This window comes from Schistocerca americana, chromosome 8 (genome assembly GCF_021461395.2).
Source record: "Schistocerca americana isolate TAMUIC-IGC-003095 chromosome 8, iqSchAmer2.1, whole genome shotgun sequence".
Classification (NCBI taxonomy): Eukaryota; Metazoa; Arthropoda; class Insecta; order Orthoptera; family Acrididae; genus Schistocerca; species Schistocerca americana.
In genome coordinates, this window is record NC_060126.1 from 163,219,838 (window position 1) to 163,239,877 (window position 20,040).

At 38.8% G+C, this 20,040-nt stretch overlaps 1 protein-coding gene across 1 annotated transcript in view; it reads left to right on the top strand.

Annotated features, from left to right (window-relative positions):
* The window catches only part of LOC124545142, a 76,654-nt gene extending 57,566 nt beyond the window's left edge, over window positions 1-19,088 (top strand). The window contains exons 6-9 of the mRNA XM_047123971.1: window positions 12,747-12,883; window positions 13,599-13,664; window positions 13,766-13,926; window positions 17,985-19,088. Coding sequence (XP_046979927.1) covers window positions 12,747-12,883; window positions 13,599-13,664; window positions 13,766-13,926; window positions 17,985-19,059 — 1,439 coding nt within the window. The 3' untranslated portion in view covers window positions 19,060-19,088. The remainder of the gene's footprint in view (window positions 1-12,746; window positions 12,884-13,598; window positions 13,665-13,765; window positions 13,927-17,984) is intronic.
* Window positions 19,089-20,040: the final 952 nt, after the last annotated feature.

The following is a 20,040-nucleotide window of genomic DNA, read 5'->3' on the forward strand; positions in this document are numbered from 1 at the left end:
TGATATCTATAACACAGAGATGAGATTAACTTCCTTCTCGCTCAACAACATGGACTTGAATGGCTGTCAGTCAGTCAGACCAGTGTTGCCAATTCTAATTAACTAAATAACCAGCAGAATTGCATGAATTACCTGAAATCACGAGCCACTCATTCAAAATTTCATCTGCTATTTGCTTGTAAAAGTTAAATCTCTCTCCCTCTCTCTCTCTCTCTCTCTCTCTCTCTCTCTCTCTCTCTCTCTCTCTCTGTGTGTGTGTGTGTGTGTGTGTGTGTGTGTGTGTGTGTGTGTGTGTGTTTGTGTGTGTGTGTGTGTGTGTGTTTTGCCCATTTGTAAATGTCCTGCCCACATCACTATGAGGAAGTACTGAACAGAATTGGGGAGGAAAGAAATTTGTGGCAGAAAATGACTAGGTGAAGAGTTCGGTTGATACGACACATTCTGAGACGTAAAGAGATCACCAATTAGTATAGAAGGGGAGTGTATGGTAGGTAAAAATTGTAGAGGGAGACGCAACAGATGAATACAGTAATCAGCTTCAGAAGTTGCCATAGTTATTCAGAGATGAAGTGGCTTGCTCAGGATAGAGTAACATGGAGAGCTGCAACAGACCAGTCTTTGGACTGAAAACAATAACAACAACAAATGTTAAAGGAGCTATCATGTGACACAAGGAAAAAATGTATGTTATTGTAAAGGTCAGGTATTGGCCTGTGTGGATGTTTTTTTGTAGTGACTGTCATAGGCTAGAAATAACATAGACAGTGCATACGCTTGTATCTGACTTGTTGAGGTTTAAAACCAACACGTAAGTCATGTGATGCATGGAAGGAAGCTGAGTTTCTGTCGTGTGAAGTGGAGCTAACAGGTATTCCCATTTAAAGCTGAGATGAAGCATTTTGTGTGCATAGTTAAAGAGGTAGCTTAACATACGAGACATCTATGCACTCCGTCTTTAGGCCACGAGTGGCCTACCGGGACCATCCGACTGCCGTGTCATCCTCAGGGGAGGATGCAGATAGGAGGGGTGTGGGGTCAGCACACCGCTGTCCCGGTTGGTAAGATGGTATTCTTGCCCAAAGACGCTACTATTCGGTCGAGTAGCTCCTCAGTTGGCATCACGAGGCGGATAAAATATTAACACTAGGAGGACTGGCATTAGTGAACTATATAGGAGGACAACGACCTGTCATTTTGACAGATGGAGTTTTCCTCCTTTGTTTTCAGTTTTACTTCTCAAGTTACTTCAGTAAGGTGTCTTTATAGGTCAGTAGTGCATTATGCTTATTGTAAAAGTGCATTATGCTTAAAAATTTCTAAGAAAGTGTATTTAATTAAATAAAGACAATTGAAGTAAAGAATACACTGTAAATACAAAATCAGTTTAAAATGAACTTTAAAAAAAAAAAAAAAAAAAAAAAAAAAACACATTTTTTTATCTGTGTGACTTCTACTGAGTCAAAGCCTCAAACAGTTCATTAACGTATATTTAGTAGGAAAAATGAAGTAAAATGGACACAAATTGTTGTAGAAATAACGAGAAAATAGCATTCTGTCTGTGTATGACACCTTTTCAGTTAAAGCCACCATCTTTGTCAGAACACTTTGCACACATATACTGAGCACTACCAGAACATGGATGACATAGAAATTTCTTGCACTGCACACACAGATTTTTAGTTTTGTTCTAACTTTTGCATCCTCCTATCTGGCACTTTTTCTGTACCGGTGCTTTACGTATTTCAATGGTCACAATGAGTGTTTGAACAGGTTCTTTCCTGATTGTACACACACACAGAGGTGAGCTCTTCTGCTAATTTGAAAAGAAATGTTCGCTCATTAATTATTTCTCCTGTTGTCTCTCTGTAAAGGATCCAGGTGTCGATTCCAGCAAGGCCCACGATGTTGAAAAAACACATGCATATGACGTGTACAGACAAAACATCTGGTCCAGAACACCAACTCCAAATGTAGTGGAATTGTAGCAGCTCACAGTTTCAGGGACTTTCTTCTGTCTTTGTTTGTCCACTGCAACTGACTGGTGCATTGTGCTCAACAGAACATTTTTCTTCATATTCCTCTGATTGGAAGTAATTTTTGTGTCACGAGATTTGTATAAAATAGTATCATACAAATATCCGGCGGTAGACTTCACTGATGGAGGAACTTTTCTTCGGGTTTCCTCCAGTGTACCCATCATGATCGTGTTCTCCCACTTCAGTTGCTCCGCAGGATGTTTGGCTGTGAAGAAATTGTTTAACAACATGCTCTGCAACACATATGTTAGTGGGTGTTTCACTTTGTTTACCCAAGTAAGGAAATCTCTTCACCATATAGTGACTACTGCCGTCTGCTGCAGGCCATAACTTGAAACCAAATTTTTCTGGTTTATTACTCATGTGTTGTATATAGCAGCACCAGGCTTTGCATGCATAGAGCTGCTCATCTAAAGTTATAGATGCACCTGCTTTATAGTTCTGGATACAGTTAACTGCAAATGAATTCCAGCCTGGGGTAGCTGCTGCGAAGCCATTGATCTTTAGTCTTTCAGCCCAAGTGTGCTTCTCATCGAATCTTAAAAATTGCATGACTTCTATGAACTTATTCCTTCCCATAGTGCGAGAAAAAAATGACAGCCCCCACACTTGAGACCACAGAAGCTTTAGGGGGAAATTCTTTTCTCCATACAGTCCATGTACATACATTATACCCATGGCAGCTTCTAATAGGGCAGTGTTAAATACTCATGTGTCATCCTGGAGAAGTTCTTGGGCTCTAATTTGTGTAAAGTTTTTTATGTTCTGTAGAGTATTATTGTCTATCAACACCTGCCATGCTCTCAAGTAACTATCTACAACTATAAGTTTCTTAGCATGTCGTGTTGGCCCAAGAGTTTCTACCAACACATTGTGACACCCTAATCTTTCCAGATGCATTCCCTGGTGCTATTAGAGTCTACACTGTTCCATCGGCTCCAGTCTCTGCATTTCCAACTTCCAGATGCTGAGATGGATGCGACTTTTCCCGCTTCTTTCTTTGACTGGGAGTAGAAATTTGTAGTGCCACTGGAATCAAACATCTAAGAACTGGGTTGTATGGGTTCTAATATTCATCTTCCAATTCTGATGATTTGCCTTATTCTGTTTTATGGGCCTGATATTCAGTGTCATCATTACAACCTTTGCCATCGTTACGACCTTTGCCATCGTTACGACCTTTGCCATCGTTACGACCTTTGCCATCGTTACGACCTTTGCCATCGTTACGACCTTTGCCATCGTTACGACCTTTGCCATCGTTACGACCTTTGCCATCGTTACGACCTTTGCCATCGTTACGACCTTTGCCATCGTTACGACCTTTGCCATCGTTACGACCTTTGCCATCGTTACGACCTTTGCCATCGTTACGACCTTTGCCATCGTTACGACCTTTGCCATCGTTACGACCTTTGCCATCGTTACGACCTTTGCCATCGTTACGACCTTTGCCATCGTTACGACCTTTGCCATCGTTACGACCTTTGCCATCGTTACGACCTTTGCCATCGTTACGACCTTTGCCATCGTTACGACCTTTGCCATCGTTACGACCTTTGCCATCGTTACGACCTTTGCCATCGTTACGACCTTTGCCATCGTTACGACCTTTGCCATCGTTACGACCTTTGCCATCGTTACGACCTTTGCCATCGTTACGACCTTTGCCATCGTTACGACCTTTGCCATCGTTACGACCTTTGCCATCGTTATCAACCAATTCATCACATTCAAAAAATCTTGTCCTTCAGAATCTTGTTCTGGTAAATTGTTCATGTAATTCAGTAACTCTACATATGAACAAAAACAATGGTGTGCCATAAAAATGAGGAGGAGCGCTAAACTTCCGCAGAGCACAACAGCGTGCTGACAGAGAACAGCAACTAAAATATGTTCACCCTTCCACTAATTAAAGTAAAATGTAAAGAGATAGAATAAATGAGATCACAACAGTGAAATAAAATAAGTCAAGTGGATGAAAAATCCGTTGTTACTCCTTTACAGACATAAAGCATAAAAAATATCGCACCAGTCAGAATTACCAGCTGCAGCCCTTTAAGGTAAAAATGATTGTAATTCATTCAGTTTTTGTAATAGATGTTTGTCTTTTACAGAAATTATAAACCACCAAGGTACATTAAAAGTCATAAAAAATAAGACTCATAAATTAAAATGTGTGCTATTTGTTAAATGATAAACATCGGTCAGATTGACCGGTACGCTCCTTCTAGTGTTAACACATTTATTTACAATATATAGAAGTTGAAACATGGGGAATACATAACTAGGGGATGCTATGAGTCCGTCATCAGTGTTGTGGTAGATAAATTGTTGAATTGTCCTTTGCACAAATTGGTTCACATTGTAGCATTTGCAAGATACACTCACTGGCTAGCTGTTAAGACTAATGGCGTCATACTATGTTGATGTATTCTCACTGCAAGTCCTCAGAGATCTGATGTGTGAGCTTGGTGTGTGGTTCCTTAAAAGACTTGTTGATAGAACAAATGAATGTAGTTAGTGATTTGAAGCAATGTCATCTGATGGTGTCTATGGTGCCAGCCATCGTAGATGGCAAGCTGTAGAGAGAGTGCAGGTGTGCTCGTGAGTGTTAAGTTGTACCATCTGCTGTGGAGATGTGAGCAGCACGCCGTGAGTGGTCAATGAAGACATCATTGATACTGCAGATTTTAACAGTTGAGTGAATTGTTATGTTACTGTTTCATGTATTATAGTACAGGTAACATAAGTTGTTGTTTTAACATGTGCCCAGGTGAAACATTTTGACCACTTTTTCAGTGACAGAATTAGAGTTCTTCAGTGACTATCTGTTTTTGTGAATCTTAAGTTTATGGTTTTCCATGGGAGTAGAAGAAGCAGCACAACCTTGGCAGACAGCACTATATTTCTGGTAATTCCTTGACATACATGTGAAATGTTTTATTATAATTTTATAAAAAAAGAAATCCATTTATAGCCAACACATCCCATTTTTATAAAAAAAAAATTACATTTTATGACTTTCACTTAGTCCAATAAAGATCTTGAAACAATAAGAAGATAGGAAGCATAATAATTTGAAAACATAGGTTATAGGGGAACCTTGTATGTCGTTTAGTTAGATGTAAACATTGTCGTATTAAAATCATGTCATTCATAGAGTTCTACATCTAAGGACTAACATAAATCCTAATTTTCAACAATGATAAATATTTCTACAAGGATTTTGAAATAGTTCACTTTCAGAGCTGAGATTTTTGGCAGTTAGCCTAATCCATAGATTGCAGAAAAAGAATTATCTGAGAATACATGAATGTTTTTACTTCTGTTTCTAGTGCAAAATTCAGGATTTCACCTGTAATAAATCTTTCATTCATTGTGCACCGTAGATCTCATCAAGTAATATTAATCTACCTATCACTATGCAGGGTGTCCAAGGAGAAATGGTCAATATTCTGTGATATGGCAGGAGTGATCATTCAAAGCGAGAAAGTCTAGTAAACATGGTCTCTAAAGTGCGTACGTCAAGAGCTGTCAGCACTTACCACCTTCGCTGCTGTGAAACATATGTTTTCTACTGAACAAGTGCTCATAGCTCTTCAGATATTCCTTTTAGAGCCCATGTTTAATGGACCTTTTCGCTTTGAATGTTTGTTCCTGTCATATCCCCGAATACTGACCATTTTTTCTTGGGATACCGTGTATTGCTTAGTATTATTTTTGTCTATGCCATTTAAATGGAATCAAGTAAAGTAAAAATAAAGCTACTACTATGAAAAAAGTTACTGCCTCCACAGTTATACTAAACTGTTGCTTGTATTCTCAATACAAATATGGGTCTGCCCAATCCACTCCTTTCATTTATTTGTTGTAGTCTAATACACTTTCAGGTTTTTAAATTGGGTAATTGGTTTTTCTACCCCCCCCCCCCCCCCCTTTTTTTTTTTTAGTGTCAGTCAAAAGTGGCATTGTGTATTGTAGAGATCATTCGTATTGTTTCAGTTTTCGAAGCTCTCCATACCTGTGCAAGTACTTCACCTTTATGTTGATGACAAGCTTCAAACACCTTGACTTTTGCACCCTGTAATTTTTCTGGAAATCCTCTATTTTGCCGTATCGTTCCACAAACTCGAGTTTTCATTTCAAGTAACTTCTCTGCAAATTCTACACTGCTATAATAACTATCCATGTAGAGGTGATGCCACTTTCGATAAGAAGGTTCAGTAGTTCCATCACTGTTTTTGCTAAAGGCTGTCCAGTGCCGGAATATATCTTGAATGAGGAACTGTATCACGCATTTGAACCACACAGCATCTGAATGAGTATGCCATATTTTGTAATTTTCGACAGATTGTAAACTTTAAAATTTAACCGTCCGTGCTACGGTATCATTCCTTCATCAATTGAGATGTTTTGGCATAGATTAGAAGTTGCTTTAAACTTTTTGGAAAAATAATCAGTTATGAATTGCACTTTGAAAAGCTGGTCGGCATTATCCGGTTTATTGTTGTTATCAGAAAAATGTAAAAATGATAATATTTGTCTGAATCGGTTGTGGGACATTGGTGTGTCTATCAACGGATTTGTTGACCAATAATCATTGATCCTTACTTTTTTTACAATTCTCATAAGGATAGCAAGCCTAAAGCATTTTCTAAGTTCGGGTTCGACAAATTCGGCATTTTTTAATCCAGTTTCCTTCTGTGGCAATTCTGACTGTAGTACTTGCTGGTTTCGTTGCCAATATATTCAGATAGATCTTTCCCAGTATATAATTCTGCGATATCCTTGACACTGTGTGTATCTTTGGAAAATGTGTTTGGACCCGGAGATCCTTAAAATTTATTACTGGTCCTCTGTAAATCGAAAGTCTGACCACTATGTACTGTCTTCTTCTGACTCATCCGAATCAGTTGTAAACTGTAGCATTTGCCAAATTCTTCTGAGACGTATTTCACTATCTTCCGACAATTCTGCTTCACTTTCCAATCAGCAAAGTCGTCCGGAACGTCAGACAAGACATCCATGCATTCATCATAAATTATCATATCATATCGTCTCTTTTGTCTGCCATGATGAAGGGTAACAAGTACTTATAAAAACAAAAAACTTGTTGACGTGTGCAACTTATTGTTACCTAAGCAAAACACCAACAGAATGCAAACGATACTAAAGTGCTGTCGCTGGCCACTGCGTGATACTATACTCACGACACCACTGTGGTGTTGCAGACCATTGACTACCTCTGATCTCTTTATTAAAAGTGCGTTGAAGGCTGATTTTTGTTGCTGGGCAAATAAAAGGAAAATGATAGTTTTGTATCAGCAAGAACTTGATTCATTTTGTACTTTTGACAATATATAGATCACCAAAGTACCCTATCAGACTATTGTATTGGTACTCAAAAGGAGCCAGACAAGAGTAGAAATTGTTAATCGTAGATTTGGAGATACAGTACAGCAGTATTTTCCTTGGAGTATCAAATGTATATCACTCCTTGAAATTACAAATTGTACTAAATATGTGTAGGTTGTTGTTGTTGTTGTTGTTGTTGTTGTTGTTGTTGTGGTCTTCAGTCCTGAGACTGGTTTGATGCTGCTCTCTGTGCTACTCTATCCTGTGCAAGATTCATCATCTCCCAGTATCTACTGCAGCCTACATCCTTCTGGATCTGCTTAGTGTATTCATCTCTTCGTCTCCCTCTATGATTTTTACCCTCCACACTGCCCTCCAGAACTAAATTGGTGATCCCTTGATGCCTCAGAACATGTCCTACCAACCGATCCCTTCTTCTAGTCAAGTTGTGCCACAAACTCCTCTTCTCCCCAATTCTATTCAATACCGCCTCATTAGTTATGTGATCCACCCATCTAATCTTCAGCATTCTTCTGTAGCACCACGTTTTGAAAGCTTCTATTCTCTTCTTGCCTAAACTATTTATCATCCATGTTTCACTTCCATACATGGCTACACTCCATACAAATACTTTCAGAAACGACTTCCTGACACTTAAATCTAAACTCAACGTTAACAAATTTCTCTTCTTCAGAAACGCTTTCCTTGCCATTGCCAGTCTACATTTTATATCCTCTCTACTTTGACCATCATCAGTTATTTTGCTCCCCAAATAGCAAAACTCCTTTACTACTTGAAGTGTCTCATTTCCTAATCTAATTCCCTCAGCATCACCTGACTTAATTCGACTACATTCCATTATCCTCGTTTTGCTTTTGTTGATGTTCATCTTGTACCCTCCTTTAAAGACACTGTCCATTCCGTTCTTCCAAGTCCTTTGCTGTCTCTGACAGTATTACAATGTCATCGGCGAACCTCAAAGGTTTTATTTCTTCTCCATGGATTTTAATACCTACTCCGATCTTTTCTTTTGTTTCCTTTACTGCTTGCTCAAAATACAGATTGAATAGCATCGGGGAGAGGCTACAACCCTGTCTCACTCCCTTCCCAACCACTGCTTCCCTTTCATGTCCCTCGACTCTTATAACTGCCATTTGGTTTCCATACAAATTGTAAATAGCCTTTCGCTCCCTGTATTTTACCCCTGCCACCTTCAGAATTTGAAAGAGTATTCCAGTCAACATTGTCAAAAGCTTTCTCTAAGTCTACAATTGCTAGAAACGTAGGTTTACCTTTCTTTTATCTTTCTTCTAAGATAAGTCATAGCGTCAGTATTGCCTCAAGTGTTCCACCATTTCTATGGAATCCAAACTGATCTTCCCCGAGGTCGGCTTCTACCAGTTTTTCCATTCGTCTGTAAAGAATTCGCGTTAGTATTTTGCAGCTGTGACTTATTAAACCAATAGTTCGGTAATTTTCAAATCTGTCAACACCTGCTTTCTTTGGGATTGGAATTATTATATTCTTCTTGAAGTCTGAGGGTATTTCCCCTGTCTCGTACATCTTGCTCACCAGATGGTAGAGTTTTGTCAGGAATGGCTCTCTCAAGGTCGTCAATAGTTCTGATGGAATGTTGTCTATTCCTGGGGCCTTGTTTCAACTCAGGTCTTTCAGTGCTCTGTCAGACTCTTCACGCAGTATCGTATCTCCCATTTCATCTTCATCTACCTCTTCCATTTCCATAATATTGTCCTCAAGAACATCGTCCCTGTACAGACCCTCTATATACTTCTTCCACCTTTCTGCTTTCCCTTCTTTGCTTAGAACTGGGTTTCCAGCTGAGCTCTTGATATTCATGCAAGTGGTTCTCTTTTCTCTGAAAGTCTCTTTAATTTTCCTGTAGGCCGTATCTATCTTACCCCTCGTGAGATAAGCCTCTACATCCTTACATTTATCCTCTAGCCATCCCTGCTTAGCCATTTTGCACTTCCTGTCGATCTCATTTTTGAGATGTTTGTATTCCTTTTTGCCTACTTCACTTACCGCATTTTTGTATTTTTTCCTTTCATCAATAACATTTAGTATCTCTTCTGTTACCCAAGGATTTCTACTGGCCCTCGTCTTTTTACTTATTTGATCCTCTGCTGCCTTCACTATTTCATTCCTCAAAGCTATCCATTCTTCTTCTACTGTATTCCTTTCCCCCATTCCTGTCAATTGTTCCCTTATGCTCTCCCTGAAACTCTGTACTACCTCTGGTTCCTTCAGTTTATCCAGGTCTCATGTCCTTAAATTCCCACCTTTTTGCAGTTTCTTCAGTTTTAATCTACAGTTCATAACCAATTGATTGTGGTCAGAGTCCACATCTGCCCCTGGAAATGTCTTACAGTTTAAAACCTGGTCCCTAAATCTGTCTTACCATTATATAATCTATCTGAAACCTTTTAGTATCTCCAGGGTTCTTCCATGTATACAACGTTCTATCATGATTCTTGAAGCGAGTGTTAGCTATGATTAAGTTATGCTCTGTGCAAAATTCTACCAGGTGGCTTCCTCTTTAATTTCTTACCCCCAATCAATATTCACCTACTACGTTTCCTTGTCTTCCTTTTCCTACTGTTGAATTCCAGTCACCCATGACTATTAAATTTTCGTCTCCCTTCACTACCTGAATAATTTATTTTATCTCATCATACATTTCATCAATTTCTTCATATGCAGAGCTAGTTGGCATATAAACTTTTACTACTGTAGTAGGCGTGGGCTTCGTATCTATCTTGGCCACGATAATGTGTTCACTATGCTGTTTGTAGTAGCTTACCCACACTCCTATTTTTTTATTCATTATTAAACCTACTCCTGCATTACCCCTATTTGATTTTGTATTTATAACCCTGTATTCACCTGACCAGAAGTCTTGTTTCTCCTGCCACCGAACTTTACTAATTCCCACTATATCTAACTTTAACCTATCCCTTTCCCCTTTTTAAATTTTCTAACCTACCTGCCCGATTAAGGGATCTGACATTCCACGCTCCAATCCGTAGAACGCCAGTTTTCTTTTTCGTAATAACGACTTCCTCTTGAGTAGTCCGCGCCCGGAGAACCGAATGGGGGACTATTTTACCCCCGGAATATTTTACCCAAGAGGACGCCGTCATCATTTAATCATAGAGTAAAGCTGCATGCCCTCGGGAAAAATTACGGCTGTAGTTTCCCCTTACTTTCAGCCGTTCGCAGTACCAGAACAGCAAGGCCGTTTTGGTTAGTGTTACAAGGCCAGATCAGTCAATCATCCAGACTGTTGCCTCTGCAACTACTGAAAAAGCTGCTGCCCCTCTTCAGGAACCACACGTTTGTCTGGCCTCTCAACAGATACCCCTCCGTTGTGGTTGCACCCACGGTACGGCTATCTGTATCGTTGAGGCACACAAGCCTCCCCACCAATGGCAAGGTCCATGGTTCATGGGGGGGGGGGGGGGGTGGATGTTTAGGTGTAATAGCTAAACTAATTTTGGCAGTGGTCTGAGTGGAATCTGACTGTTCTAAATAGTCTGAAATGTCCCATCCAATTCATCTAGCTCTGTGATGGTAGTCGATGAGGAGGGCAGTGATTATTTTATTGCTGGTTGCTTCAGGGTATGGTGGTACAATTGTGAAAACTGTATTTTCCATACTTGCTCTGCAGAGGAACAAGACTGCTAATGAACCTGAGTAACTAAGCTGTGCTAGCAATGAAAATCTTTTCAAAATTTACAGATATTAATGTTTCTTAGGCTGTGGGGCAGCAAGAAAGGAATGTGTAACTTGACAGGGATGAAGGAAGTACTAGAAAAATGGAAGCAAGTTGAGTTAAAACAAATCCTATACAGCAATTATGTAATTGTATACGTACTTAATCTTTGTTTCTCACATCAAGTGAGCATTGTATTTAGTAGCTGGTTGTCCGATTTGATCATTATTTGCTACAATGACACAAATGTTCCCTTCTGTTTTATATCAGTATACTGTTAACTTAAATTTTATGAGCTTGGATATTTCTTACATAAAATACCTCTTCTTTCAATTGAGAAATCATTAATGCATATGTCCATGGATGTGTGTCCTATATGTTGATGTTGGTCTTGTGTTTGCCCTTTAATTTATGATACTCCTGTAAGGTCTTATGATAACAGTTGTTGATGGGAAAGGAGAAATAGTGTTTGCCAGTATCTCAGTGTTCAAACTATTTTTTTATAGTGGTTCCACACTGTATTGGCTCAGAATATGAGTTGTAATGTAGGCTATGTATAGTACGGGGAACAATGAATATCATACAGGACACTGCCCATATCTGGTATCGATGGATTTATGTGAAATGTGTACAATGTGGGTGTTTTTTTGAAGAATGGAAGAAAAAGTTTAGTTTGCGAATAGAGTTCAATGGACACACATCCATTATGATAATAGGAGAAAACAGCAAGAATTCTCCTGTATGATTTTATCAATTTTGTTTCTTCCATTGAGTAGATTCCATTCTTAAACTGAGAATGTAGAAGATCTGTAAAATACTCATGTGTTGTTGTGGTCCTCAGTCTGAAGATTGTTTGATGCAGTTATTTTGTTTCCCAAATAGTGTTAATTATACAGCTGCCATACTATATTCATTGGACTTAGCAGTCACAGATTTCTGTAGGCTTGGCAGTAGGTGAATGTAAGAAGGTAGATCCACATGAGTTGCATAGTTTCACCAGTATTGTTCTAGCATTTGCAAAGTAATCGATAGGAAGAATCCCTTTGGCATCTCAGAAAACAGTGACTGTACCCAACACCAGTAGCAATAATAATAATAATAATAATAATAATTTGTGTGGCCCAGCAGCCTTGTGCAAATCTTTCAGTTGGACGCTGCTTTGAACTGTATGGGTTACAGCACTTAATTATTTATCCTCATTGAAAAGTAGAGGGAAACAGAGAATAATTGATAGAAAGTAGACCTTTTAGAACATATAATTTTATTATACATATTTCACACTTCTTGTCAGCTGCTGGTCTCAGGATATTATTTTTTTGTTCCGTGAAATTTCACAATCTTTTTATTTCCGTCTTTATGCAATTGATGTCCGTGTGACGATGTTCTTTCATTTCTGTAAAGTTAAAAATTCTGCACTTAGCAGTAACTGCCTGATTATATATTCAAAGTTTGCTTTACGCACAATACATGGAGTGTGGAATAAGTATTAGATGTATTATTTATACTTATTATGACTGACAGTAGTATTCTGCAGAAGATGAAGATGTTCAGTATGGTTACCTTACATTTTATGAATATGCACAGAGTTCGAAGATAATTATGAATCTTCATTATTCCAGGAGAAAAACCTTACAAGTGCCTCTACTGTGAGAAATGTTTCTCTGACAAGGGAGCTTGCAACTCCCACATTAGAGTACATACTCGTGAAGAAACATGTAGTTGTCCATACTGTGGGCAGACCTTCTCAAAGAAACAGGTTTGTAGAAAACCTTCATGTACTGTATTATAAACTGAATAAATTGCATAGTCCTTCTTAAGTGCTTAATGAAACATAAGCAAAACTGAATAATTAGTAATAGCTAGCAGTTTGACAGAGAGATTGCCATGGTCTAACTGGAGAACATACTCCATGTGTACCTATCTTCAGGTTTCTCTTGAATTGTATGTGGAAAGTCATTACTAATGCTTCAGAAGTGAATGGTACCTACTATATTAGTACTGATACATTTAATTTTCTGTGTAATGTAACTCTCCACTTATCAGACAGTGTTCATGAGGGTGGACAGCTGTAAAACAAAGTAGTGTGTTCTAAAACACAACCATGAATACTCTTGTAAAAGGTCCAGATGTCATGCAATTTCTGAAGTTTTGTTGTATAACTGTTACTCTCCACGCATGTGCATGCAAATAAATTTGTTTTCTGTTTATTGTGCAACATCACTGGAGGAGCTTACTAACTGTGCCGACATCTCAGATCTTGTGGGTGTTTATCTGTTATATGACTGTATATCTCCTAAGCATGTGGTGGTCTCTTATCCTTCTTTCATTTTAATTAGTCCTTAACTTTGCTGCATTATTACTAATACATTCAAAGATTTTTTCTGAAAGTGGGTAGGTGGACTCCATTTGCATGTTAGCTGTATTGTTGTGAAAGTCATTTGACTTGAAATAACTATGCTATTTGATTTCAGAAACTGAAGTACCATATCCGGAAACACACTGGGGAAGGTTTAATGACTTGCGAGATATGCAATAAAGTAAGATAATATATTGTTACAGATTTATTTTTGTGTGGATTAAACATTATTAAAGAAAATTAATCAAATTCATTTACTTCCACATATTTGCTATATTCCAGACATTCACAAATAGTTTTGCACTAAAAGAGCATCGTGTCATCCACAATCGGCAGACCCAAATCCTATGCCAGCAGTGTGGAAAGGGATTCAACAGTGAAAAATACCTCCAACGACATGTGGCCATAGTGCATGAGCCGACAAAACTTTTTGCTTGTCCTTTGTAAGTACAACTTTTTCCTTGTTTTAAAAATGTTGTTACCACCCTTGCTGCCTACAGCCCACTTCACTTCTTTCACTAAGATACTGAACTAACCAAATCTTCCCTTCATGGAATTCCAAATTTAATTTTCCTCTGCTTTGCCTAAATTGCTTCTTTCGAAGGGACATGGCCTATTTCCTTATCCGATCCAAACGTATTCTGTCTTTTCAAATCTAACAGTAATTCCTTCAGACTTTAACTGCACTAATGAAAATCAATATTATTTATTTACAAAACACTTCTTAATCGTAAAATTTGAAATTATGACTAGGTGAAATGTTATTCTGGGTGAAGTACCTTAACACATAATACAAAATTGTGGTAGGTTTTCTGCAGGGTATTTCATGTACACTGCATGCACTGAATCTGGCATTGCATGGGAAACAATGCAGTGGATCTAGACTCGGAGGGCCGCATGTAGTCTCGCCTCTTTCTTGGTCCCTGGCAGATTATGTAATAGTTTCAACCATTCTAGATTAATTAAGAGCTGACTGGAAAGCAGTTCAAGAAAATCTTCATCATTTACCGTGTCAGTAGCATTTACTCAAACAGCATTTCAGGTATTGTTACTACTTGCCTCCCGCATTTTGGTTCCCCCTGCAATGCAACACACAGTGCTGGTGAAGTATGTGGAGCACCCTGAGATTTGAATTTTGATTCAGAGCTGAAGGAGTTCTGAATTATTTTAAAAGTTCTGCATTGTGTATTGTGCCTAAATAAAGATTGTGTATTAGTGTATTTCATTCAATTATAGATAGATAGCCTTGGCTCACAACTCCAGATTTGCAGACTGTAAAGTGTTTTATTACATCTCCCTTAGCTTATGCAGACAAAGATGTTTACATTTTCTTCCAGACATATATGATTCAGCAAATGGCCTTTCTTGACAAAATATTGTGTTATATCATGAATGCTGAAGTTGATTTTTCCAGCTGGGGCTACAAGGAATAATCAGATGAAGTGTTATAGTGATTGGAACACTGTACTTCTTTTCATGAGGAGTGGCTTTCAGATATGCACAACAAATCCTTTTCTTTTCTCATCCTTGTCTAATCGAAACTAGTAATCTTCCCATGGTAGTGCATTACTAGTATTATTTCTCCAGAATTTGTGCTGCTTTCAGGTGAAGTTTGGTTCTCAGCAGCTAGCATACAAAATTGTGTAACTATAATGGGTACAGGTATACTAACTTCTTGTCAGTATGTGATTTACATCATTCTGTAGGCAAGTAGTAAATACAGATACATCAAGAATACAGAATATTCTTTAATCACATACCAGTAATACATTACCAAGAACTGTTCTTAAAATGCAACACTGCAAACACAATTTAATTTTGATGTCCTATGATGCATTAATGTACATTATCATAACTGTAGGTAACTTCTGTAATTTATGTGACCAGATATCAATTCTGTGGATTTCATTTTGTAGGTCCATTAACACACCAGTATATTCAGAGTTGGGAAAAGAAAGATCATGTTGTGCAGTTCAGGGAGTGCAAATTTTGGTGCCTCGTAGATCTAAATAACTTCGATGCAGATGAGCCATACATTTTGAACAATTTACCTAAGAAATTGTGAAGCAATTTTCTTCCTTGTGTGGTAGTGGTCTCCATGTATGATATTGTTCCATACTTTTGTTAAATTCTGCACATGTGAGCATCAGTTTTTGTTTTGTTAGCATTGTTTGCCCTCGTTTCATTCTTAACCACATTAACACTAATTTGCCTTAGCATTGAATTAAAAAATTTTTGTGGCTGACATTTTATGGGCTGTTAATAAGCCAGAAGAACAATTACACAAAACTTAGTAGGAAAGTTTTGCAGTACAGCTCCATTTACATTACTTTTTGCAGGGATACTAATATACTAATGAAAAACATCTGTGGGGGCAGAAAGGGAGAGGAGAGAAGCCAAAAAGGGGAAATGACTATGTAGATGAGCTGGGAAGGGAAGGGAAGGGAAGGGGAGGGGGATGGGTGAGAGGCTGGAGTGGGGTCAGGGAATGGAATAGAGCAAGTGAAAAACAAGGACTAGTGAACGTTGAGGCCAAAGGAGTTACAGGACTGAAGGTTAGGTTGCAGGGAAAGTTCTCACACATGTAATTTCAGAAAAGCTGGTGTTGTTGGTTAAGGATCTAAATGGCATGAGCTGTGAAGCATACATTGAAGTCAGCACACCATGTGGTGCAGCATGCTTGGCAACTGCATTGTCCAACTGTCTCTTGGCCACTGCTTGTAGATGGCAATTTATGCAGATGGACAGCTTGTTAGTTGTCGTGCCCATGTAGAATGCTGCACCATCTTTTCAGCTAATTTGACAGACTACTTGGCTGCTTTCAAAAGGGGCCCTGCCTCTGATGGGATAGAAAATGCTTTTTTTTTTTTTTACATAAGTGGGGTGTATGGTCATGGGAGGATGTGTCGGACAGTTCCTGCAACTATGCCTTTGACACAGATATCAGACATTGGGTAAGCAAGCAGTTCATTGCCACATGGCTTATAGCCCCGTAAAAGACCTAGATGCAAGATGTGTCCCATACATGCTCCCACTACTGCTTACTGCAGTCATCTGCCCTCCCCTGCCCCACCACTACATTACACAACACTACACTAAACTAAACTAAACTACACTATTCCATACCCCATCAAAGGTAGGGCGACATGTGAAAGGAGTCATGTAGCTTATCAACTAAGATGCAACCACTGTGCTGTTTTATATGTAAAAATAGAAGCATTACTTCCAAATCACAGTGACCAGTTAAAAATGTTGCACCATGCTGAGCTGGGGTAGGAGATAATTATCCTATCATTTCCCAGTGGCACTTTTGTTGTACCTTGTGCTGTGTGGTTCAACCAGAATTTTGTCATTGATTGACAGGAGTTAACCGATGTCTGTCAAGCTACCTAATGTCTTTGAACAAAATTTTTCTTAATGACATACAAATACTGGCGTTTCCAGAACATGAAGTCTCTTAATTTGTTGATAACCACCCAAACAAAAAGCTATTCATGTTTGAAATATAAGTTTGTGAAGGCAGTTAGGTTAATCATTATCTTTGATAATAATGATTACTATATGTGTAGTGTATCTGCTGGAATGCTTCCATCTTGGCTATTCGTCTGCTGTTACTTCCCGAGTTTCCGTGTGCCAGACTGAGACCCGAACTCGGGACCTTTGCCTTTCGCGGGCAAGTGCTCTACCAACTGAGCTACCCAAGCACGACTGATGCCCCGTCTTCACGGCTTTACTTCTGCCAGTACCTCGTCTCCTACTTTCCAAACAGTTTTAATCTGCCAGGAAGTTTCATATCAGTGCACACTCTGCTGCAGAGTGAAAATCTCATTCAAGAATGAAGTAGTATTGTTTCATTGTATCATAAATTGTACTTTAAATTTCCGTTTCCAGTCACAACACTGTAGCCATGCAGATGTCAAGTACAGTAATTGTTCTGTTTTTTTCTTTTTTTTTTTCTTTGACAGCCTTTTGTGTGGATCTAGTTTTTCACACGTACCACACTGCTCCAAAAACAGTACAAATACAAAAACTATAATGCGTAACTCTGTTGATGAAAAAATATTACTCTAAGGCTCAACAGCACAACTTCATTGCAAAGACTGAAAAACACAAACTTTTGGCATGTAGCACCAAATGCTTTTGTTTGCTAATAGCATGGCGACAGGGTGCATTATACCTGCAGACTGAAAGGTGATGTGGGAGGGGAATCAAATTTGTCACTGACATCTGTGTAGCTACAGCATTGTGTCAACTTCAGTGCATTAAATGTCAGTCACTAATTATTGTAATCATTCTGTAAGATTTTGTAGGTATTCTTTTGTGACAGTTTCTAAATTATATATACTGTGTATGCTAATGTTGCCAACATTTTAACACCGAAACATCTTCAAGTTTCTTACTACAGAGAACCGAATATATTACCATGTCATTCGACATGACTATAAAACTTGTATAAAATCTTTGCTTTTTAAATTGACTGATACATTTTCTCTGTATTTAGGTGCCCTAAGGTGTTTTCACAGCACGGTCGTCTTAAGGCACATCTGATGACACATACTGGTGTGAAGCACATGAAGTGTCTGTTATGTGAGAAAGCTTACTCTGTTCGGAAGTCATTACGCAGACATTTATTGGAAAAGCATCAAGTTTCACCAGAACACCCACAGTATAAAAACTGCTTCTATGCAATGTCGGCTGCAGAAGCGGGCTTACTTATTCCAGAGGGAGCAGGTCCATTTGTGCCCCCCGATGATGATTCCACCAGTCAGTCAAAGGATGATGAAGATTATCATCCAAAGAAACCACCACCTCGTAAATTCCCCCGAAAAACACCTGGCAGGAAAGGACCAGGAAGAAGAGGTGTATCAAAGGGCTCTGCAGCATTTGAAGTGTATAACTCGCAGGAGGGTGGTTCACCGTCAGGTGAAGTAGGTGAAGTGAAGAGGACCCGTAGAAAATATAACACAAAAAAGAGGCAGAGAGAAGCAGCAGAGGCAGCTGCCTTGGCGGCTGCTGCTGCTGCTGCAGAGGGAGGTGTCACTGCTACAACAACATCTGACTGTGCCATTCCTGCCCTGTTGGATACAGAACCTGTAAGTCCATCATCAACAGATGGACCAGCTAGGAGAACACGCCAGAAGTCATCTCCGAAAGTAGCACCGCCGTTGATTTTTCATATGGACTCCAGCAGCAGTGCAGATGAAGCTCCTAATTCTCCTCCTCCACTTAAAAGAAAGGTGGGTAGGCCTCCCAAACGTCAACAGCCATCTACAGCACAGATGAAGAAACTCCAATTGGCAGGCAAAAAGAAACGCAGGGTGGAAGCAATTGTGGAGATTCTTCAGAAGACTAGCAGTTCTCCAAGTAGTGCAAGTCCTAGGGAAGAGGAGGAAGACCGAAGCTTAAAAGGCTCAGAAATTAAATCTGAGTCCACAGGTAGAACTTATCCAGACGCTGACAGTGACGATGCGCCAGTCTTGGCCAAAATTTTGCCTCTTAATTGTCCTCAGAAGCAAAGAAAAAGCTCATTCGAATCTCAGCCTAGTGTTTTCAGGGAGGAGGACAAGATGTGTTAGTTTAGAATCTTTAAATAATACAATGCCAAATGATAGCATAAAAATTTTTGTTTCGGCAGACATTTTTAACATCTTTTTGTATTCTACCCAAAAATTTCTTAAATGAGTCTTTCCTTGTGAATGTTCATAAGAAATTATTGTGATGTTTATCTTTGTCCCTGTTCAGAGAAGTTTGTTATGGACAGGTGACATGGTTGTGAAAATTTCTTTGCCATTATGAGCAGAGTGCATATTTGTCAGATACAGTAGTAATGAGAAAACAGACAGGTGCCAGTTACTATCCAAAGCATTTATAGTAAAGATGTTTGCATTATTTCATTGTAGGATATATTGCTTATTCTGATATATTTAGGAGGCTGCTGTTTGTTTTTATGCTTATTTTTTGTTTTCAGAAACTGGGAAATGGAACTATTTTGTAGCAGATTTAAAGCTGTTAATTTATATATTGCTTGCATTATATGTCGTACATATCCTGTGTAGTAATACCTTTCAGGTACTTAAGGATTTTGTTAAAATATTTGACTGATTATCTTTGAAATTTGTCACTTAATGTCTAACAGTTATTACAAAGTAATACAGAACTGAAACTATCACTGCCACTAGAGATTGATGATAATTAATTCTGCATAAGTAAAATGTGTGAGCAGAAGTTGGGTGGAGCACTTGTCACGTTCTAAAACTTTTAGTTGTCAAAGGACAGAGAAATTCCAGTTTACATAGATGAAATAATTAGAGAGTTTATCATTAACTGTCCTTTGTAACTTTCTCAATAATAACAGAAATCATTCATAATTTGAGGGAACACAGCTCAGAATGGGAGTGCACTTTTCTAGACAAAGCAACGCTGACAGTGCATAGCCAGTTTATAGGGAGGCGGGAGAGGGTGGGGGAAGGGAAAGCTTGTGCAGTAATGAGTTACTTGTGTACAGTTCATTTTGCAGGGTCTTTTTACTATCATCCTGGTCATACCACCTCTGTAAA